The sequence below is a fragment of the Nesoenas mayeri genome (assembly GCF_963082525.1).
Source record: "Nesoenas mayeri genome assembly, chromosome: 6".
Taxonomy (NCBI): domain Eukaryota; kingdom Metazoa; phylum Chordata; class Aves; order Columbiformes; family Columbidae; genus Nesoenas; species Nesoenas mayeri.
In genome coordinates, this window is record NC_137545.1 from 31,785,507 (window position 1) to 31,805,555 (window position 20,049).

General features: G+C 40.3%; 1 protein-coding gene across 1 annotated transcript in view; it reads right to left on the reverse strand.

Annotated features, from left to right (window-relative positions):
- Window positions 1-2,060: 2,060 nt before the first annotated feature.
- The window catches only part of TFCP2L1 (transcription factor CP2 like 1), a gene marked incomplete at both ends in the record, with an annotated part of 30,786 nt that continues 12,797 nt past the window's right edge, over window positions 2,061-20,049 (reverse strand). Inside the window, 13 exons of the mRNA XM_080347018.1 lie at window positions 2,061-2,098; window positions 2,543-2,594; window positions 4,630-4,772; window positions 5,776-5,876; window positions 6,528-6,618; window positions 7,485-7,578; window positions 7,675-7,723; window positions 9,156-9,247; window positions 10,931-11,041; window positions 11,919-12,071; window positions 12,662-12,768; window positions 13,038-13,143; window positions 14,629-14,705. Coding sequence (XP_080203144.1) covers window positions 2,061-2,098; window positions 2,543-2,594; window positions 4,630-4,772; window positions 5,776-5,876; window positions 6,528-6,618; window positions 7,485-7,578; window positions 7,675-7,723; window positions 9,156-9,247; window positions 10,931-11,041; window positions 11,919-12,071; window positions 12,662-12,768; window positions 13,038-13,143; window positions 14,629-14,705 — 1,214 coding nt within the window. The remainder of the gene's footprint in view (window positions 2,099-2,542; window positions 2,595-4,629; window positions 4,773-5,775; window positions 5,877-6,527; window positions 6,619-7,484; window positions 7,579-7,674; window positions 7,724-9,155; window positions 9,248-10,930; window positions 11,042-11,918; window positions 12,072-12,661; window positions 12,769-13,037; window positions 13,144-14,628; window positions 14,706-20,049) is intronic.

Sequence of the window (20,049 nt, forward strand, 5' to 3'; positions counted from 1 at the left end):
ACCTCCTCACCTACACAACTTAGTCCTCAACCAACCTCCTCACTTCTTGGGAGGAATCACCATGTCCAGAAGCCTGGTCATCCTTTTTGCATAAACACTACAATCTGTGAAGCATATAGGACAGCCAGTTGAGCAAGATCGTGCCTAAGTAGGCAATGTTACTCAATTAGCTGAGCTGGCTGAAGGTTTTCCTATTGTAACATGATTTTTCTATTCCAGTATTTTTGGTGAAAAAAAAAAAAAAAAAAAAAGCAGTGGGAATGGGTGGGTTTTTTTGCACAAAACTCGATGCTTTTAATGAAAAAAAGGCCGCTTTTCTCAATATTTTGCTGTTTATTTCTGTTGGGAAAACTTGAAACACATAATTTTTGTCAGAGAAATATCACTCTGTGTCTGTCTGAATTCCTCCAGTGTCAGCTGGGAGCTGTAATTCATGGGCTGTATGTCCCCCCTCTTTCTCAGAAGGCTGGGCTCCTGGGCACCGCTCCAGCCTCCGTGACGCACTCCCCCTTTAACTAACCCGCAGTAAGATCATCATGGGATCTGTAATCCAGCCAAAGAGATGGGCCGCAGGGAGACAGGGGGCACAAGGCGCTCGAATGGTAATTTCTGAGGTCTGCAACGGTAGCTCAAACTGATGCTCCTTTAAGGGCCAAATGGATTTAATTAAATGTTTCCATTTCAAAAGGCTAGAACATTTTATTCAGCATTTTCCAGCTGACAATTTCTCATTTTTTGAAAACTTCCCATTCCAAGAAAATTTTTGGTATTTCAGCTTTCTGTCTCAATTCAGGATGAAATTAAATGTTTGAGTATCAGAAATTGATGCTATATGGACGTTTGGTTTGGGAAGCAGCCGAATTAATTAGCTTCCAACAGTGAAATGACTCCATCCATGCAAGAAGGGTGTGATCCAGTTTGCCTTTGACATCAGTGGGAGCCACTTTTTCAGCTTAGTGGAGCCTGGATGGCATCCCAAAAGACCAAGGGTGGGGGAAGTTGACCATAGTTGCAGGAATTTGAAACAGGCATCAAAAGTGAAACAGCAAGAACCTAAGAAGCCACAACTAAGATGATCCATTACCTGGACTCAATTAAAACTCAGCTTTACTTAATTCAGTGAGTAACAGGAGGAAACATTATTAAGATCATAACCTAATTCCCAGCTACAGTCAACATAGCAGTTAATCAATGCTTTGCAGAGTAGAATAAACACATAGAATGAATTTGGCATGAGCTCTGTAAGTCCCAATGGTCAAAACACTTCCTCAGAAAACCTTCATATACTCTGTATTCAAGGAGACTACTCTAAAGCTGAAGATATAACATGGTACTGAACTGCTTGCCTCAGGTTGTCTGTCCTCCTTCAAACCCCACAAAATTGTTCCCTTGGATCAGTATCACAGAAGCTCTGTCAGGATGGATCGAGGTCCCTGGCCTTTGAGCACATATACAGGTGGGAAGAAGCTAAAGTGCAGGTTTCCAGAGTGGACACTCTGAGTGAGGACTGGGCACTAAATCCATCCTCTGCCTTGCCCAAACTGTTTCTAGATTTAGCCCCAAGCCTTCCACCTTAAAGAGTAAAAGAAGAGCCCTAGGGAACCTCTGTCCATCGGTAACACGGTGTGTGCTGAAAGCAAGAGAGCACTCAGAACAGTAAATAAACCGATTCACCCAACCATGAGGGGTCTAGAGAATTGTTTTTCGTTTATCTTTCATTTCCCTTTAGTACAAGGTAGATGTTTCTAAGTAGTAATCAGAAACCTCGACAATTTTTAAGACTGAAGAAGAAGGGAGGGAGGAAGAAACACGTACAAGCTTTGAGGATGCTCTCAGCTTCAGCTTAAAAACAAAAACAAACAAAAACAAACAACACACCACCACACACACCCCACCAAAAATGTATTTTTGTAAAGGCAAGTTTTTTCTTAAGCTTCTTGGTAATTTGTAGTTCATAGGAGCTTTTTATCCAGAAGGTTCTTGGTGTTTCCAGTCTAGGTTGTAGCAATCTCAGTGAGGCATTACATTTTAGGCTGTTAAAGTCTCTCTGTGCAGCATGGTCATTTTAAAATGATGTGGTAGCCATCATTGCTTTCAGCTGTAACAAAGAAATGCAAAGCATTTTTTCATTGGTTTTTAGGAAACAGCATGGATACAGAACTCTAGATTTTCTTCGTAGGTAGTTTGCAAGAGTCTGTATTCTTGTTCCACAATCCACTCAATGAAAATGAACGTTGAACATCTCAGTCAAAGCATTTATATAAAAAAATACAACATGTGTCATCTTTTATCATTCTACTAGAAGGTTTTATGTTTATGTCAGTGATATCAATGGATTTATGTAAGTTTTTTAACACTGTAACTGCGAAGAAAGCATCGATCAATCAGTCTATCATAGCATAAGTTGATGCAACACCTTGACTTACACTAAATTAGCTTCTTATCTTTTCAGGATAACAGTATGAGTTTGTGATAACATTTAATGCAACTGAAAGGAGAAATTATTTTTAGCACTACATGTAATAGTGGCAGCAATACATACCTTTTAATGTGCTGATAACAAAACAAGATTCATCTTGGAAGTTTTGCACCATCTGAAGGGCAGAAGGAAAAAAGGGAACATGAAATGCTTTAAGCAACTGAATTCCAATTTATTTCAGTGCCAGTATAGAATTTAGAGGAGAGTTATCAAATAACATTTGGTGCCTAGTGTTATACAGCCCTGAGTAACCCTGCCCATAAAATTATTAAAGTACATGACTGATTAATTAAGGTCCTTGCAGCTGCTAATGTGCTTAAGAGAAGCTCATACTAAAGTGCTTGCCTGGGAACTCATGTGGCTGGTTCAGCATTTCAGCATCCTCTTTGCAGCTCTTCAACCTGCAAGTTCTTACACCACTCTGGTTAGTCTATTAGAGACCATGCTCTTAATTGCCTTCAATAAAGCTATACTACTTGAGACTGAATGAAGATAGTCCCTTTCCTAAAATCTAGGAATGGTAACACACATTCAGCTGAACCAAGAAGCTTCACTGAGCTTACATGAGCACCTGGGATCCTATCTAGAGTTAGTCAGCCCTGAGAAATGGACTCCTTGATGAATAAAGGAACGTTGTTCCTGTAAAGCCACCTCAGCAGTGTGCTTTCAGGAATCATTCACTTGTTTGTATTTTGCAAGGCACAGGAATCCTAATGAAACTACAATGAGAAGCAAGGCAAATCATGGGAGGCAAGATCAGTATCTAAAGGTATTAGAGTTATTCATGAGAAACAACAAGTTTTCAGAACACATGCACATTCTAGTGAAGCCCCTAAGCAAAGAGATGAGTTAAAAGATTCAGATGACTTCAGATACAATCTGAAATGCTCATTTAAGCTTCATCCTTCGCCATTCCTCCCATCTTAGAGTAGTTCTGTGGGACAGAGAAGGTTAATTAGCTTCAGGAGGTGTCTCATGCAGTTGAAGCAGCTGCTGAACACCCAACTTCAGAGGGGAGGTGATCAAAACCTCTCTGATCAGCTCAGAAAACCCTGCTTCAAGCAAAAGCCTTCTCCTAGCTATTAAATACCATTCCGGTAGAGCACTTTCCAGCTGTAACCCTTTTCAACTTAGACTAATCTCCCTATTCTCTTTTGGGTTTAATATCCATCCCCTGTTCCTGCAAACCAAACTTCACTGGCCAGCCAGTATGTCTGTGCCTAATGATGCATGAAGCACATTCACAGAGTGCCTCACTCTTGCCACTATAGTACTAGAACAAGAAAAAAAATATAGAAAAAGCAATAAACATTGTTAATAATTGACTTAAATAAATACTTAAAGCCTTATACCCAAGCTGGTTCAGGCAATTCCCCTACCAAGATTTGCCTCCAAGCACTTTACATCCATAAAGCTTCAAGGTTTCAGATTTAATCAGGCTAAAATCGCAAGGAGACTTTAGGAATAAACATAACAGCCTTCTGTTCAGGCTCCAGTTGAGGCCTACGTTCTGCTTCATTTATTTTAACAATGTTTCTTATAAATGAAGCTCCTTAAGTGATTCTGGTGTGTGAATCAATAAGTAATTTAGTGGGGGAAAAGAGGAAGAAGGGCAACTTGCTATTAACCTGCAAGTTAATGGCATGGACTAAATTAAACCATCATATAATGGGACACAAACAGCTAGCAGAGGTCCATGAAATTATAGTGCACTTACACAGCACTGACGGACCCAGTGGCTGTAATCACTGGCCAAGGTTTAAGACTAATTGTCCTAAAAATTTTCAAATTTGCCTTCTTCAAGAAACTCTCCTATTCAATTTTAAAGGTTCTCATTTTAGATCCTCACTTCAGAATTTGTTTAAGTAGCCATCACGAAAAGAAAATGACCGCTTTTGTGTGTGTTTTGTTTTGTTGTTTGTTAAAAAAAAAACAACCAAAACTTGTTTTACAAATCAACAATCTTGAATTCACATTAAAATCAATGGTATGCATGTATCATTTGCTGTAAGTAATTACTTTAAGTAAGTTGGGATTAGTAACCTTGCAAAGCTTCCTTCAAGATTCATTCAATAATTTAAAAAGTAATTCTAACTTCAAGAGTTCAGTCAATGGTTACAACTCTGACAGAGTTTTCATTAACCACTTACCTCATTGCTCACCAATACATGGATCCCTGTGGGTCCCTGCCGATAGATTCGATTTATCTGCTGTGGGGAAATGCTGTACAAGTTGGCAATCTTCTCAATTAATTCCAGCGTGGTCAATTCTTCCAAGAAGATTGCATGATATACTGCAACAAGTTGGAAGTATTCATAATTAAAGAATTACCGAGTAATTCTAGAATAGCAACAACAGATAACACCAAGATGTTCAATATCAGCAACCAAATGGGTTTAAGATCAAGATTCAAATCTTGACAGTAGATAAACAAGCTCAGTACCTTTTAAAGCAGCCCCCCAACATCCAGCTTGATGACTTTTAGAAAAACATCCAGTATTTGGATGCACTGGGCAAATACAGCACACGTCACTTTTGGTCAGTGAAACGAGAGGGACTAATGACAACATGTACCATGAGGCACTAAATCCTCTCATAAAGACATTTTTAGATAATCTACTTTTACTGTTTTTGACATTTTAAGATATATCAAATAAAATAGTGAAACACACGATGTTACACAAAATTAGTATTTTATTAGGGGTTCTCTCATTGATCCCACAAGCACAAACTAAAGACTACAATGTACCAAATAAATGTAGATGACAGTACTATTCTTCAGATCCAATCCAAATCACAGAAACAACCAAGTAGAAAAGCTGTGCCTGGTTAATACTACATACAAGAACTAAGGACAATCTCTATTCTCATTCAATCGCACATCACATCACGAGGGATAGTTAAGAGCAGCAAGTCCCCAAAAGCTTTGAACTTCCAAGAATTAGAACCTCACTTTAAAACATACCAACCTTCCATTTCCCAGAATATTTTGAAACAAGCCATAATCTAAAGAAAATTGTGGATGGGACAGTAGTTTTTAATACTATGGTCCCTATTAAGAACTGAATAGTGAATTTGCTGTGGCATTCTGCAGACAGCATGTAAGTTGGGTCTGTTCATTGGGCAGAGGGTACCAGTTGGAAACTGTAGCCCTGAAACTAAGCCCAGTTGCAGAACTGGGATAAACAGGACCCCTTCAAACCCTCAGTACACAAAGCTGTCCACACAGGAGCTCAGGCACAAAGCAGCATTCTCACCAGATAAGTGCTTAAGAAAATTCATTCATAAAAACTTACCACAAAGACTGCCATCTCCATTTTCTCGTTTTTGGTGGAGATGGGACCTGTTTTGCTCTGGTTCTTGACAGACATAAATTGTCATCTTGGGCCTTACATTTCTATGGATTATTAAAAAACAGTAGTGAGTTATTTAGATCTAAAATTGTTCCAGTCAGCTAACAGACACTGAGAGATGGACTCATTTGGGCTGTGCGTAAATAACTAAGGGATAGTCTTGATCCTTGTCTTAGGAAGTCTAGTAAGAACTCTCAGGAGGTGGTGGCACAATGCATAACACCTTAATCTCTTCAGGATCAGATAAGAATAAACAGTTTACAGCACTTGCCAAGCAGCCTACTGTACCTGCCTTTACTGATCTGAATCCTGCCCAGCTGCAGAATTTATGATGTTACTGCAATAAAAGTTTAACGGTCATTTGAGGCTCCAGGGTTTGGTTGGTTGGTTTGGTTTTTATTACTTGTGATGGAGATACAACGTATTATTGTAGTCTGTGTCTCATATGAAGTAGATGTAAGCTATCAACTGGTAGCAAATAAGCCACTGGAGATCTATATTATACTGCTTCATTTTGGCAACATTTCTGAGCTGTGCTTGGATTTGAATAACACTGTGATCTCCACACTGAGATGACAGATGACCTCTCTGAAGTGCTAAAAGGAATTCTAAATGTTACAGCTCCAGGATTAACTTCTAGTTAACACTGAAATTATCAAAGGATGCTGCCGTAATTAAAAAAAAATAATACAAACCTTCCTTTGATCGCATTAAAGAGCCGAATTCCATCAGCAGGCCCACAGATTTGAACAAAATCTTCTTTGGACATCTTCAGTAAGTCAGCACCTACATATTTCAAATTGATTTTTTTTTCAGAAGTTAAGCAAATCTTAGCTTCCAAATTGTGTGTATGGGCAGCAGGAAAGGACAGAGGGAGAGAATCCACAAAGCTAAATCAGACAGATTTGCCTAGAGAAGTTGCAAATTCAAAGACATGTACACCGCAAATCAATCACTGCAAAACAGAGCACTAGAAGCTGCCAAGAGAGCAGTGCTGAACTGGAAGATATCCCTACCCAACTCGGACAGCAGCTAGATATTTAACATTGGCCATTAAATGTCCCAATTTTCTCTAACTGCCATGTTCACCAGGTTATTTAATCATGTTGCAAGCCAGAGGGAGGCTTCTCAAGGTTTCAACATCTTTAATAATTCCCTCTTCCACCATCTTATTGCTGAATACAACAGGAGGGTATAGTGAAGATGGAGATGCAGATGGAATCAAACTCCTCTAAAAGGTGCACAGGGACAGGATGGGAGGCAGCAGATAAAAGATGGGAAACAGGTACAAGGAAAAACTTTTCCACTGTGCGAATAGTGAAGTATCTGAAGAGGTTGCTTAGAGAAATTGTGGAATTTCCAACCTTGGAGACACTCAACTGCACAAGGCCCTGGACTTGCTTCAAGCAAGGGGTTGTACCTAATGAATTCAAGAAGTTCCTTCCATCTTAACTTATTCTCTTCCATCTTATTCTATATTTCTACAAAATGTTTTGGCAAATGCTAACTAATCTAAGAACAAAAGAACCACCACACTGGATCAGACCAGTGATCCCATCAACAGTGGCCAGCAGCAGATGCTATTGATATGAAGCATGAGCTGCACTTAGAAAAGAGAACAAAGACAAAATAATTGGACTGCTTAAACTCACCCGAAAAACTTGAGAAGAGTCTACAGAATGGAGAGAACCTATTACGATGAAGCCACTGCTGGGCATCTTGAATAGAAGCAGAAGGAAGGAGATGCTACATTGCAAAAAGAATAAGAAGGTCTTGAAATGAACTGTTCACCAGTGTCCTAAAAAAGAAAAGCACCACATTAACATGATCTCAAGTACTTACATCATTGCTGGGAGGCAGGAGCTCCACTTGGTGGGTTGGAGAACTGTTGCTAAAAAAAAAATTATATAAAGTTGGAAGAAAAAAAATATATTATTTTAAATTTTACATTGCAGTGTCCATCCTCTTCCCCCTCCTCCATTTAACTCAACTGTCACAAGTTACATACCAACTTGGCTTTTTTTCTCTATCAGATTTTTGAAGAGGTGTCCAAAATCTGGACTAAGTAAAAAAGAAAAAAAAAAAAAAATCTCTACTTGAGCCTTTTGTTGGTCAGTTGAGGACCTACTCAACACAGAGAAAAACTCAGTTTACTGACCTCATTCAAGCTTTTCTATACAGGTGACTCAATATGTGACACCATCTAAGTAAGGAAGTTGTGACCTACAGGGTAGCTGAACTCAAAATTTCCATGACCCAGAAATCCCCTAACTAAATCCACTCTCTAATAACGATTCTTCACAAAAATTGAATAAAGTACCTTATAATTCAACCCTGGTGTTATTTTAAACACAGTAAATTGCAATTTAACTGTATTAGACAAAACCACATTTCTGCTAAACCCTCCTAAAATATAGACAGTACTTCAACACATCAAGTATTTTCCCAAAGAGTCAATAATCTACCACTGGAAGCAAATGCTCAAGAGATCTCTCTAGTGACAAAAATTTTTGCCATCTCAGTGTTTGTCCTTATTCATAGGTTGAGGTCACTCATTGAAAATTCATAATACAACATGGATTACTTAATAAGCTGTGCAGGAAGGCAACACGGCTGCAGAGTCCTAGAGGATGAAAAGAAAGGCCTAAGCCAAATTCCTAGGGAAAAGTGTGTTGCAGGAAGGATTCAAAAGTACTGAGGGACCCTGCTGCGCATTTCTGTCTTCAGCTATCATCATCCTGGTAGTTTCAGGACCACTGAGACTGTTTCTTTATGATGGTTATATTAATGAATTAAACATGTCTCCTGTTAGCCCTTTGTACTGGAATGGTTTCTCAAAAGCCAGGCTGGTTTGCCCCAGACAGAATTTCTATACACCCCATTCAACTGGGAATTCAGCACCCCTAGCTACCTCAAGACAGAAAGGAAGGAAGGAATACCAACTCTGAAGAGACGTTGATGGCTGAAAGCCTCTAACACCCTTGTCAGAAGATACTGGGAATTACTGGCACAGGATATGGTGTGTTGTCTGATCCCCACAGAAAAGTAAAAAGGGAAATTCATGATAAGAATTGCCCTGGTGGGCCTCTGATGCTCATCTCCCAGCCATCACATAAGCAGCAGATGTACAATCAGTATTCTGTGTTATAGGGAATTCCTGGATGGAAGGTCTTTCAAGGCTTTGTGGGAAACGTTTTCCCCTTTCTAGGAAGGATGGTCCTTGACCTCTTCTTCCAGGGTATGAAATGCGTGGACACACAAAACACATGGACGTGAAGGCTACGATATCAACAGAAAAGATAAAGCATTTATTTGTTACATACCCATCTCCAAGGTTGAAGCTGTTTGGAGAGCTGTTGTAGCTTGGAGATGGAGCATTGTTCATTTGATAAGGCACATCTGGCCAGGGAGAACACTGTTGGAAGAAAGGCAGCGGGGATACTTTCATAAGGATGGAAATATAAAGGATTCGATTCTCATACCACATTCATGCTGTTGCCACGCCACTAACTTCAGCTCATCAATCCTGCTGGGAGGAGGAGACGGGCCATGGATTTTCTACGTTGCTCTCCAAGCGGGCTGTCAGGGGGCCAGATTGATTCCAGTTGTGCATTCCACATTTCTCCCATTTCACAAAGCCTGTCCCCAAATAACACTGGGCCTAAGTGTGCACAGCTGTAAGTCAGAGCAGCGCCAATAAGTCAACTCAGACTGAAGGCAGCAATGATAGAGAAATACCCCTGGTCTCAATTATAAATCCCTAATTAAATCCAGGCAAGAGTGACAAATACACTCCAGTGGCATTTCTTCAGGTTTATACCAGTGAAAGAGCAGAATTTGAACCAGTCTGCTAAAACCTCTGGCTATTAGTTGAATAGCTCGAGTTATAAATGGGTATTACATGGAGAAAATTTAAGATAGACAGACACAAAGCTACTGAAAGCCTTCACAAATATAGGTCAAACTCCATATTCCATTACAGTAGTATAAAACCAGAGAAACCCAGCTAGAATTGGTGACTCTGTTCTGAATTTAAGCCGCTGTAATCAGCTGGAGAAATCTAGCCCTGTGGAAGCCCCCACCATCACAAGCTCAAGAAAATGCTCTGTAGTATTCTTGTTTGCAATGATAAAAAGACGACAAATGTAGCTTTGGTGTTTTATCACCTCCGCAAATACTAGCAAATATTTAACTCTTTAGCAACCTGCATTTCCCCATGCAATATGTCAAAGTGCATCAGAGCTCGCAGGGAGAGTTTGGGATCTGCCAACTCAGTAGAATTAGGTCTGTATACACAAGAGTCTCATGAACAACCACCACGTTGAATTAGAAGATGTGCTGGTCGCTCCTGGCAATTTGAGGAAAATTGAGTGGGAGGGACTGGATCTCACAAACAGGAAGTTTGATTTAAATTAAGAATAAACCCTCATTTTTAGAAGTCCAGCAAGCCACTTCAAAAAAAAATAAGCTAAGTCAAATGACAAGACATTCCCATAGGGAGACAGAACAGCACTTTAAAACCACTGCCTTAAGTCCTGTTGTTTAGTAATTCTGCAGCTTGGGTGAGCTTATGTAATAGCAGGGACTGGTAGAAACACATACATCTCTACACCAGATGCATCAGAATATAAGACATTCAAGATATTCCTAGAGTACAAGCCAGAAACTTCCAAGATCTTGGATGTAATAGTAGCTTCATAGGCACATTCATGGAAAAACAGATTAATAATTCAATCAGACAGCCTATTCATCTGTTCTAGTGCCCTATCTCCAACATAAGCTTTTGACAGACAGTTCTGAAGAAAATACCTCATATAGATGGCATCTAAGTGCCACAACAAGTACCCAGGAGCACAGCAGAAGATAGAGAAAATGTTTCTTTTAAAGCTAGGCTGTTACGGGTTGGTTTATACCCTGAAACATAAGAAACTGGCATCTTTTATAAACTTCACCAGACATTTTATAACTTCACTCTCAATTTGAATCAGATCTGGGCATACATGTCTCCATAAGACAATCTCCAGGACTCAGAATGCATTTGCTCTCAAATCTATCTCCCAACATGCTGAAGTAGTATGACATGTCTAAAACGCTTTACCTCTGTGAGAATAGTTGTCTCATAGGAAGGCTGATACTTTTCCTTCTCTTGGGTGGTCTTCTTCTCCATTTTCTCCCTGTCAGTCTTCTGTTTTCTGTCTGCTCCTTTAGGCTATAAGCACAAGCACAAGCTTTCCCTTATGCCAAGTATTACAAGTTTGGAGACAGAGGCCAACAGATTTATTTTTTTTTTCTAATCTGTTCACAAAACTCTCCTTAAGATTTCTGGGGACTCTGCCTATGGAACAAGATCAGATCTGCATTTTCTAGGCAAAAAAAAAATAAATTGGTCAAGCATCTCTACTGTAATATATCTCATTAATGTGTATTGCTATTCCAAAATAGGCTGACCACAGTCCTGAAATTTGATACCAACTATTTCAGATCATGAGCCCCTCTGTTGCTATTTGTACCATCTCCCCAGGAACCAGAAAGACACTGATCACTGCAGCCCTAGAACCTTTGAGAAAACAGGTCTACAAAAAGCTTGTTGTTAAGTGGCTACAGGTCTGCCATGCCCACATTAGGAGCCTCAGAAATGCTTTCTCTTTGAATCTTTCTCTCCTCCAGGTAGCATGGAGAAGAACTTCACTGAGACAAGCAAAGAGTATTTAAAATCTTCAATATATACTCCCATTGTTCATGGATGATTGAATCAAAGAAATCAGAGATGCCATGATGTCTTGATTGCTTAGGAGCACTAAAACACAGTGGATGCCCTAAATATATCAGTGTTTGCACAGTGTTCAGGGCACAATGGACTGGCATAAGACTTGGTGCAGCACTTGGGTCATTTGAACTTAACTAGAATCGCTGTGTAGTTCAGTGTTCATGACACTTTGTGTGCAAGAGTTCTGTTTAAGATCTTAAGCATACTCAGTTAAAAGTCTGTTCTTTACTCCACTATTTGCATCATTCCTACACAACTTAAAAACTGCACGTTCTTATGTCTTAATCTAGTGGACAACAAAACCAAAACTACATCATACCTTGAACACTTTGATCTGGCAGCTTGCAGAATGCAAGTGTTCCGTGTATTCACCATTTTCATTCTGCTTAAAGGTGTCGATTTGCACTCGGAATGGCACCCCTTTCTCTCCTCCATGTTTCCGTGGAGTAAATTCTGTGCTGATGCAATGTACCTGGCAAAACAAAAGCTGTGCTCATCTCTGGAGACAGTTGGAAGCTGTGCAAATCTGAATTTCAGATTTTGCCTGAACATGAGGTGTTGGCTCCACCTGAGAAACTTAGAGGCAGAAGAGTTCATATGTTTTCATCTCTGTTCCTGAGGACAAAACAATTCAAAGAACAAGCAGCATGGAAAGGAACACAGTGTCAGGAAAACCATCCTTTGACTTAAGGTAAAATCCACATATAGATTAAAAACACATAATTGGAGTTTGGGATGAGAAACTCTCATGAAAGAGAAAAGCAAGCAAAATTACCAGGTTGTGAACAGTTTCCTCCAGACAAAATCCATGTTTAGAAAGCAACATCAATTAAAGAAAAAAAAAAAGCTAAAATTCTAGCCATAGCAGCTAGTACTCCAAAACCAGCAAGTAGCTATCAAGCTGGTTCAGCAAGTATCCTACAAATTATTATACATGACTGTCACTTGAGTTAGTATATTATCATTAGCATCTTTCTTCATGTCCTGTTTGCCTTAACTCTCTAGGTCTTTATAGGATATCTCACCATTGTATTTACTACAGGAATATAACTTCTCTCTTACCTGAATGAATGCTGAGGCTCTCTTTGATGGATCCCACAGAAATTCAACAGTATTCAACTGGGTTGGGCTGGCCCTGGGATCCAAGATACCAACCGACAGTGGAATATCTGTAGAAGAAAACCCCTAAAATTTTAAAAATATTAAATTGAAGAAGAGAAAGCATTTCCATACAATTACAACATGCATGTGAAAAGCCAAGCCACCAAAAATACATCTATTTGGGACGTATAGTGCTAGATCTCCTTCCCACCCAAAGACATACAGGATTCATAAGAGAGTAGGATATAAAAAGCTAAACACACATGCAAACACTCCATACATCATTCAGCATCTCACTTCCAAACACTGCACAGGAATCATAATGAAATAATCTCACCTATATCAAGGATGCGGTCCCCAGGTCGACTCCACCTCCAGCCCTCAAGCTGCTGATGCTCTGTGTACTGCAGGCGTCGATCATGGAAAACTACACGAATTATGCTCTGTTAAGAAAAGACAGTAAGATGAACAACGTGATCCAGAGGCCCTTAGGATGACTTTGGTTTTCCAGCATAGAAGCAAAAGCTGATCTGTTATGTTTCTCATCCCCATTAATGAAGAGAGTAGAAGGACCACCTAAGAGACCCAACACCATCAAATTCCTAAGGGACCTCTGAGTGAGAGAACACCACATGTTCCTTTCACAGGGGACTTCTACACTGTACAAAGCAGCCCTGTACAGCTTTCCGGGATGCAGTCTGGGGGTAATATTTAATGTGTCTGTACCATGCCCCAACCCCAGTATATCCCGCTCCGACCGACCAATGTGAAAGCCAGCTCATCTGTCCCTGCACCAGCAGAGCTGACATGCCCAGACACACTGTCAGTGGGAATTAAACTTGATTCCAGCCATCAACAGCCAGTCATTGGATTTGTCCCAGTGTTGTTAAACAAAAGGAGAATAGGAAAGCTTCTGTAACAGGAGAATTTTCATCTCTGGTCTGCAGTGGTGCAGCCATGTCAACAACCAGAGAAAAAAGGCTGGAATAAGGGCAATCCCCAGGGCAGACAAGTCCAAATTACTCCTAACTAATATATCATTTTGTATATTTAGAGTGCTACACTTGCCTGAGTTGATGTCCCCCTACATCCCAGTTTCTCAAGTTGATGCTCCTGCTGGGAACTTCTGTATCAAATGAGTGAGCAATTTTTTGTGAATGAACCTGAGAAACACCCAAATCAAACCCTAGCTCAAAAAAGCAAGCAAGCTGCAGCGGGAACACTTGCAAAATTGGAATCCCAATCCACACTCTTCTAGATATGGGTCAAAAAGCAAATACGGAACTGCCTAAATTTGAATAACAGTGGAAATCCAGATTGGAATCCAAATTTTGCAACTAGTCCCCATTTCAAGAGAAATCCTGAGGCCGAACAGTCAAGAATTGGGGAGAGAAAGGTTTGAAGGCTGGATCCAGAACTGAGGTCCAGACCAAAGTTTTTGAATTTGAACTGGTTTAATAGGGGGTGGGCCAGGCATCAACAACAACGAAAATATCAAAAATCAGACAATCCAGTTCTATATGTTCATCATTATGCACACTACCAAAGTAAACTTGAGCTATGCAGAATCTGCATGACAGAATAATGTAAACACATGTAACCCCCCACGTGCGTTACTGGGGTTAAGAAGGGAGACCAGTCTGCCTCTCCGCAGTTTTGACCATGTTCACCTCTGAACTTTGGGATTCCGTCAAACCCAATATTCATGGTGAAACTGTGGTCACGATAAAAACAGAGTAAAGGTTCCCCTGAAGCCCTGCAAAGCCAAGCTGCATAGTCTCGTGAAACTATCACAAACTCCAGCAGCTCTGCTCCCACTAAAAACAATGGCAAAGTATTTTCCATTGTCTCAGTGTGAGCAAGGTCAGGCCTTTCATTAGAGGCTGTACGTAGTAGCAGGAAGAAAAGAAATCTATATTTCTCCTTACCTTTACATATTTTGTGTTTAAATCTTGAAACTCTCCCAATTTCCTATTCTCAAGTAGACGGATTTCATAAGACTGACCTAGAGTTTAAGGAAACATTTCCAAGGTGTTTAATATGTTGTAGCAATGAGAGAGTCATGCTGGCATTTATGTGGCTAATAAAGCATACGTTTGATATGGGAAGGTTCAGTTTTGGTAATATAATGCATTTGCCCCAGTAATCGAGTAATCACTAAAGCACAGCAGAAATCTGAGGGGAAGGTATGTGTTTTGGCAGCTAAAATCTCTCAGGTCATCAGTCATAGTCTGTCCCCTGGGGTACACTTCAGAAAGGCACCAAGGTGATCAAGGCAGCTGTCCCCCCCGTGTCACTTGGCTGTAAAGAGCTATGCCTTTGTCTGTCTCTTCTCCTGCAGCAATGGTTGTGTCAAGAGCTGCTGGCACAACAGGTCTAGGCACTATTCTGCTGAGGATAGCAACCTGGGCAAAATCTTACTTTCTCCAGAGAGCAGTCAAGGCTGTAAAGTGTTTCGGTGAACCAGAAATACAAGATTTGTTCCATAAGGACTTGAAGGTGGCTGCCCAGGGCATAAATACTTCTTCAGACATGTGTGGAAGCAGCAATGGGTATCACAGCATGTGCAAGGACAAATCCCATGAAGGAAATTCATACCTCAGCACCTCACCACCTTCCCCCTACCCCAACATAAGAAATTTAGCCAGTTCAGTAGAATTAAGCTAATTAGTTTATGAAATAACATCTCTCTCCAAGGCTGACAGCAGACAAAGGAGACTAGTGTCTCAATACCTTATGCACAAATGCCTAAGACAGCACAAAAGCTCACTGTATAGCACCAAAAATTTACAATCAAACTGCAGCCAGTACAGATGTAGGACAGGATAATCAGGATTAATGGAGCACAGGGATATTTTATAGCTAGTTTTTCTTGTTCATCTTGCTGTCCTCCCTTTTACTGAAAAATATACAGGATATGACAAGGCAGGGACAGAAGAAGGAGATCAGTTTGGGTTTGCTGGCTCAACCAGTATCTCCGCAGAACTGGCCCTGCAGATAACTGCAAAGCAGGTATACCCCCCTCTAAGCAGTTCTTACCAGCAGAGACAAAAAATGATACATTTCTGGGTCTGGAAGTAGAAGACTTATCACAGCAGGTGTGTCAGAAGGGCACTATGTTTCAGGCAGATTCGCTTTTGTGAAACCCAGCTCTTCTGCTTGCCCATGTGAGTACAGACCATATCACTAGAGCACACAGATAGGATAATTGTGCCTATTCAGCTGGCTGCCAGGAGGAGGGCACAGGGAGAGGGAAGAACAAACTGTATGAAGTACCAAATTAAGCACTGGAAACATGCATAGGTTTTAATGCATCTCTTTGCATATAAGTAAACCAAAATTACAACAGTGATCTTCCTCTGAAGACTGATGGACAACAACAGTGGATTTTGTAAACAGTCTTGAAATTGAGGTCTTCCACACATTAACTCAAGAGACTTTCTAATGTTCCTGCTGATACACATTAATAGTGTTCACTTGGTAGTTTTTAGAGAGACACACATATCTCCCCACGTAGCCAATACTGTTGCATTCACATTAAAAGATCAGGCTTAGGGTCACAAAACTGGTTTTCTCTCATAGAATAATTTAGGTTGGGAAAGACCCTTAAGATCATCAAGTCCAACCGTTAATTTAGCACTACCAAGTCCACCACTCAACCAGGTCCCTAAGTGCCCCATATGTTGTACTATGTACTCATGTATATGTTGTATATATCTGTGTATGTATGTTATATGAAGTAGTTGGCTGCTCAATGACTCTGGGGATAGATTTCACCAGCTATAGAGTGATACAGTTCATTGCCTCAAACAAATTTACACAGCCAACCATCTCTTGCACTTAGACGGTTCATTCCCATGCAAATGTAAGGCTAATTAATCATTAGAGAAGATTAATTTAGGCTTTGAGACCATGAACATCCAAGTAACAGTAAAATATATCTATGACTGTACTCAGATGGGATAATAGGGAAAGAAATTAAGTGGCATGAACCGTGCTACAGAAGAAAGCAATAGTAGAACCAGAAGCACTGCCACCATTCAGTGAGCATCTCAGGAATGAGACGGCTTATGGGGCACCTTTGTTCATTGATACACTCCTGCTCTTTGGTCAGCCTGATTTGCTTATTTGTAGTTCCAATGAGACAAAAGAAAACAATAGGCATTAAAAAACAGGCCATGTTACTTTTGAACTAGCATTGAGCAGTCAAAAATTCTGCAGCATGCACCTTGCAACCACTCGCATGGGACAGGAACAATAGTGCAACCCGGCAGACAGCAAGCACCACATCTCCCGACAGGAGAGATTAAGCTTGGATGGAGGTACAAACAGACTCTGCCCACTGATAAAACAGAAACTGGGGTGAAGATAGAGTTAATATTAAACGGAAAGCCAAAGGGGAAATAAAATGCTTTGATTAAAGATATACAGGTCATCTGATGTAAGCCCTGGAACACAATTTACGCCATGAAAAACCTCAATCAAAATGGTATTTTATGCTAACTGCTTTCCCCTTGACCTCTGAATGTTTAACTCCAGTTACTACACAGAACTGTTATCAAAACACGACTGCTCCCAGACAGGCTTCAGGAAACATGAGGTTTATTTCCCTCTCTGTGCAACTCTGACAGTGAAAATTTCATCCTAATTCCTCACAATTCCTTCACATATAAATGTTTTGGTACTGATTCTGAAAAAGTCATTCTCCCTAAATTTATTCCAGCAAATTCATTCCTTTGTGGCTACTGACACCCACTATTCATTGGTATAGCACAGACAGCATTCAGATACTTGTACTTTTATAGCACCAAACTACTCGGATTTTTTTTTTCCTTGAAAAATACCTTCCAAACCTTGTTTATCCAATGTTTTCCACCATCACTACCAGCAATACTCCTGAAATGGTGAATGACAATCTCAGCCCTGCAATTACAACAATTGAAGGGGGGGGAAAAAAAAAGCCCTAAAGAAACAGTACTTGGATGTCAGAAAACAAGATCCTTTTGTAATATAAAGCAAATAATAGTGACCAAACCTGAAAAATGCTGAACTCCCCCTGGTGTCAAAGAAGTCACTCAAGACTGGTACGCAGATCATCTATGAACCCTGCATCACTGACTCACCAGCACTAGCAGGCACAGACTGACAATTTTCTGCTAAAACTGAATCAGTAACAGATCATTCTTCCTAAGGTATCTAAATTTGTAAATAATGTAGCTGCAAGCCTGACTAAGACAAACTGTATTCCCAGTTCCCAAGACAGACAGCAACTAGCTAAGCCCAAAACATCCAGCTGAAATACAGACAGCTCCCCTATGCTGAGTTTTTCTATTTGTCTCAGATGGAAATTCAGATTAACACAGGTTAGATTACATCCTTCCAAGTCAATGTTTGATAGTAAAGCTGGAGACAGGGGAAGAGGGTACTGGATGCTGAGACTCTGCAACGATTTGACTGAATGTTCTGACTTTGTCAAGGGCAGTACCTGATTCTCAGATGACAAGGGTTTAAAAACACCTGTGGCAACGCAGAGCAGCAGCAGCAACCGTTTTAGAGCAGCCCCTGTTTACCAGGATGATATTTGACATTGCTGATTGTTAGTCTTAAACCCAGTGCTAAAGGCCAGCACCTTGTCAAAACCCTTTTCTTTCCATGCTCTCAACATTGGCGATAGCTGCACCACCACAGATAACACAGGTTCAAGATTGCTTCAAAGTTGGTGACCATCCTGCTCTTTGGTCATGTTGTAACACTGGGCTCATGCATATAAGCATCTCTGTCACTACCTGCAACGAAGAAGACATTTTGCAAACAAATCCCCAGCATAACTGAGGCCAAGCAGCCCCAGTGCTCCCCTCGCACAGAGTTTGCCACAGCCCTTCTTCTCTACTTCAGGCAGAGAACAGAACAGTAAGAAATATTTAGAAAATTACAGTAAATTCCTGAGATGCAGTTTGTCTCACAACTTCACTGAAAGCGTCAGGGCTACCAATAAAAACCTGGGTGGGTGATGATACACTGTAATTTGTATTTTGAACAGACATTCCCCGAGCAACAGCAAATTTACGCAATCTCCTCCTAGGCTAGAGTTTGAGCAATTCTGCTTTACAAACAAGAGTAGTATCCAGCAAAGTAGTAACCACCCAGGTCCAGAGGGTTCCTGCTTGGTGATTCATAAAGCAATTGGATCTATCTTAAAGAGGATTTATAGACTGTTCGTTTTTTTAACTTTTATTGTCTTCAGTAATTAACAAACATTAAATGCAGGCATGACCACTTAGTTTGGGGACAAAAGAACTGAAAGTCAACAACTTGCTACAGATGAAAAATAGCTTAGTTCAACACAGGAACGCTTTCACACACTCAAAAGGTACAAGCCATAACTTAACTGATTTCCATTGCTGGACTTTAGTCAGCCGTCAGGAATTTTAGGCAGTTTCTGACTATAAAATATTATTATTATTTCAAGCTCAAAGTCACACTTTGTTCAAAGATTATTTGCTATACAACCAGAATATCATGCTTGCGCTTTTTTGTTTTGGTGTTGCATTTCAAGGGCCACTTGCACTACGCATTTTGTGGTTTTCTGCACAATGTGCCGATACGATACACTAATTTCCAATTAGGATGCTGATGTTCCAGACCAATATGACTCAGGTCTTACTTAATCTACCCAAGCAGTCTGTTTACCCTTTCCAGCAATTAATGAAACCCTAACCTTAGACTTAACAATATCCTTAACAGAAGTCTGCAGAAAGAAGGAAAAAAAAAAATACAACAAATAAACCGCAACCAACTGCAAGTCTTCTTTCTCAGAATGGATCCACACAGCACCAGAGAGAACCAGCTTTGAAAATGTTTGATTATTAAGCCAAGCTGGCCAATAAAAATTCCATTTAGCAACTTTATATGGACATCCTAAATAGTGCACAGATAACGGCAAAGGAATGCTGACAGTCAAATGCAGCACACAGAAGAACAGGGAGAAAAAACAAATAGAAAGCATTTATCCTCCCAAACCAAAGCACATCCAGCAGGCAGGAGAATCACCTTTTAAACAGCCAAGTGCAACTATTCACGGCATCAAGCACACACAAAGATTTTTCTAACAAGAAAAATTAATGAACCCCAAGGATGAACAGGCAAGAGTGGCAGAGCTGACATCTGAACTTGCCTGCTTGACTGCCCACACCATTTTAGCCAGACAAAAACAAAAATAAAACTTAGCAGAAGACTTGCTGAAGTGTCCCATTCTGCAGGACCCTCCCTCCCCAGGCCACAAACAGCAGTGGATATTCTGCAGCTGCTGACTTCAGCTTCATTTGACAAGATGCTGTAGGAGATGTTTA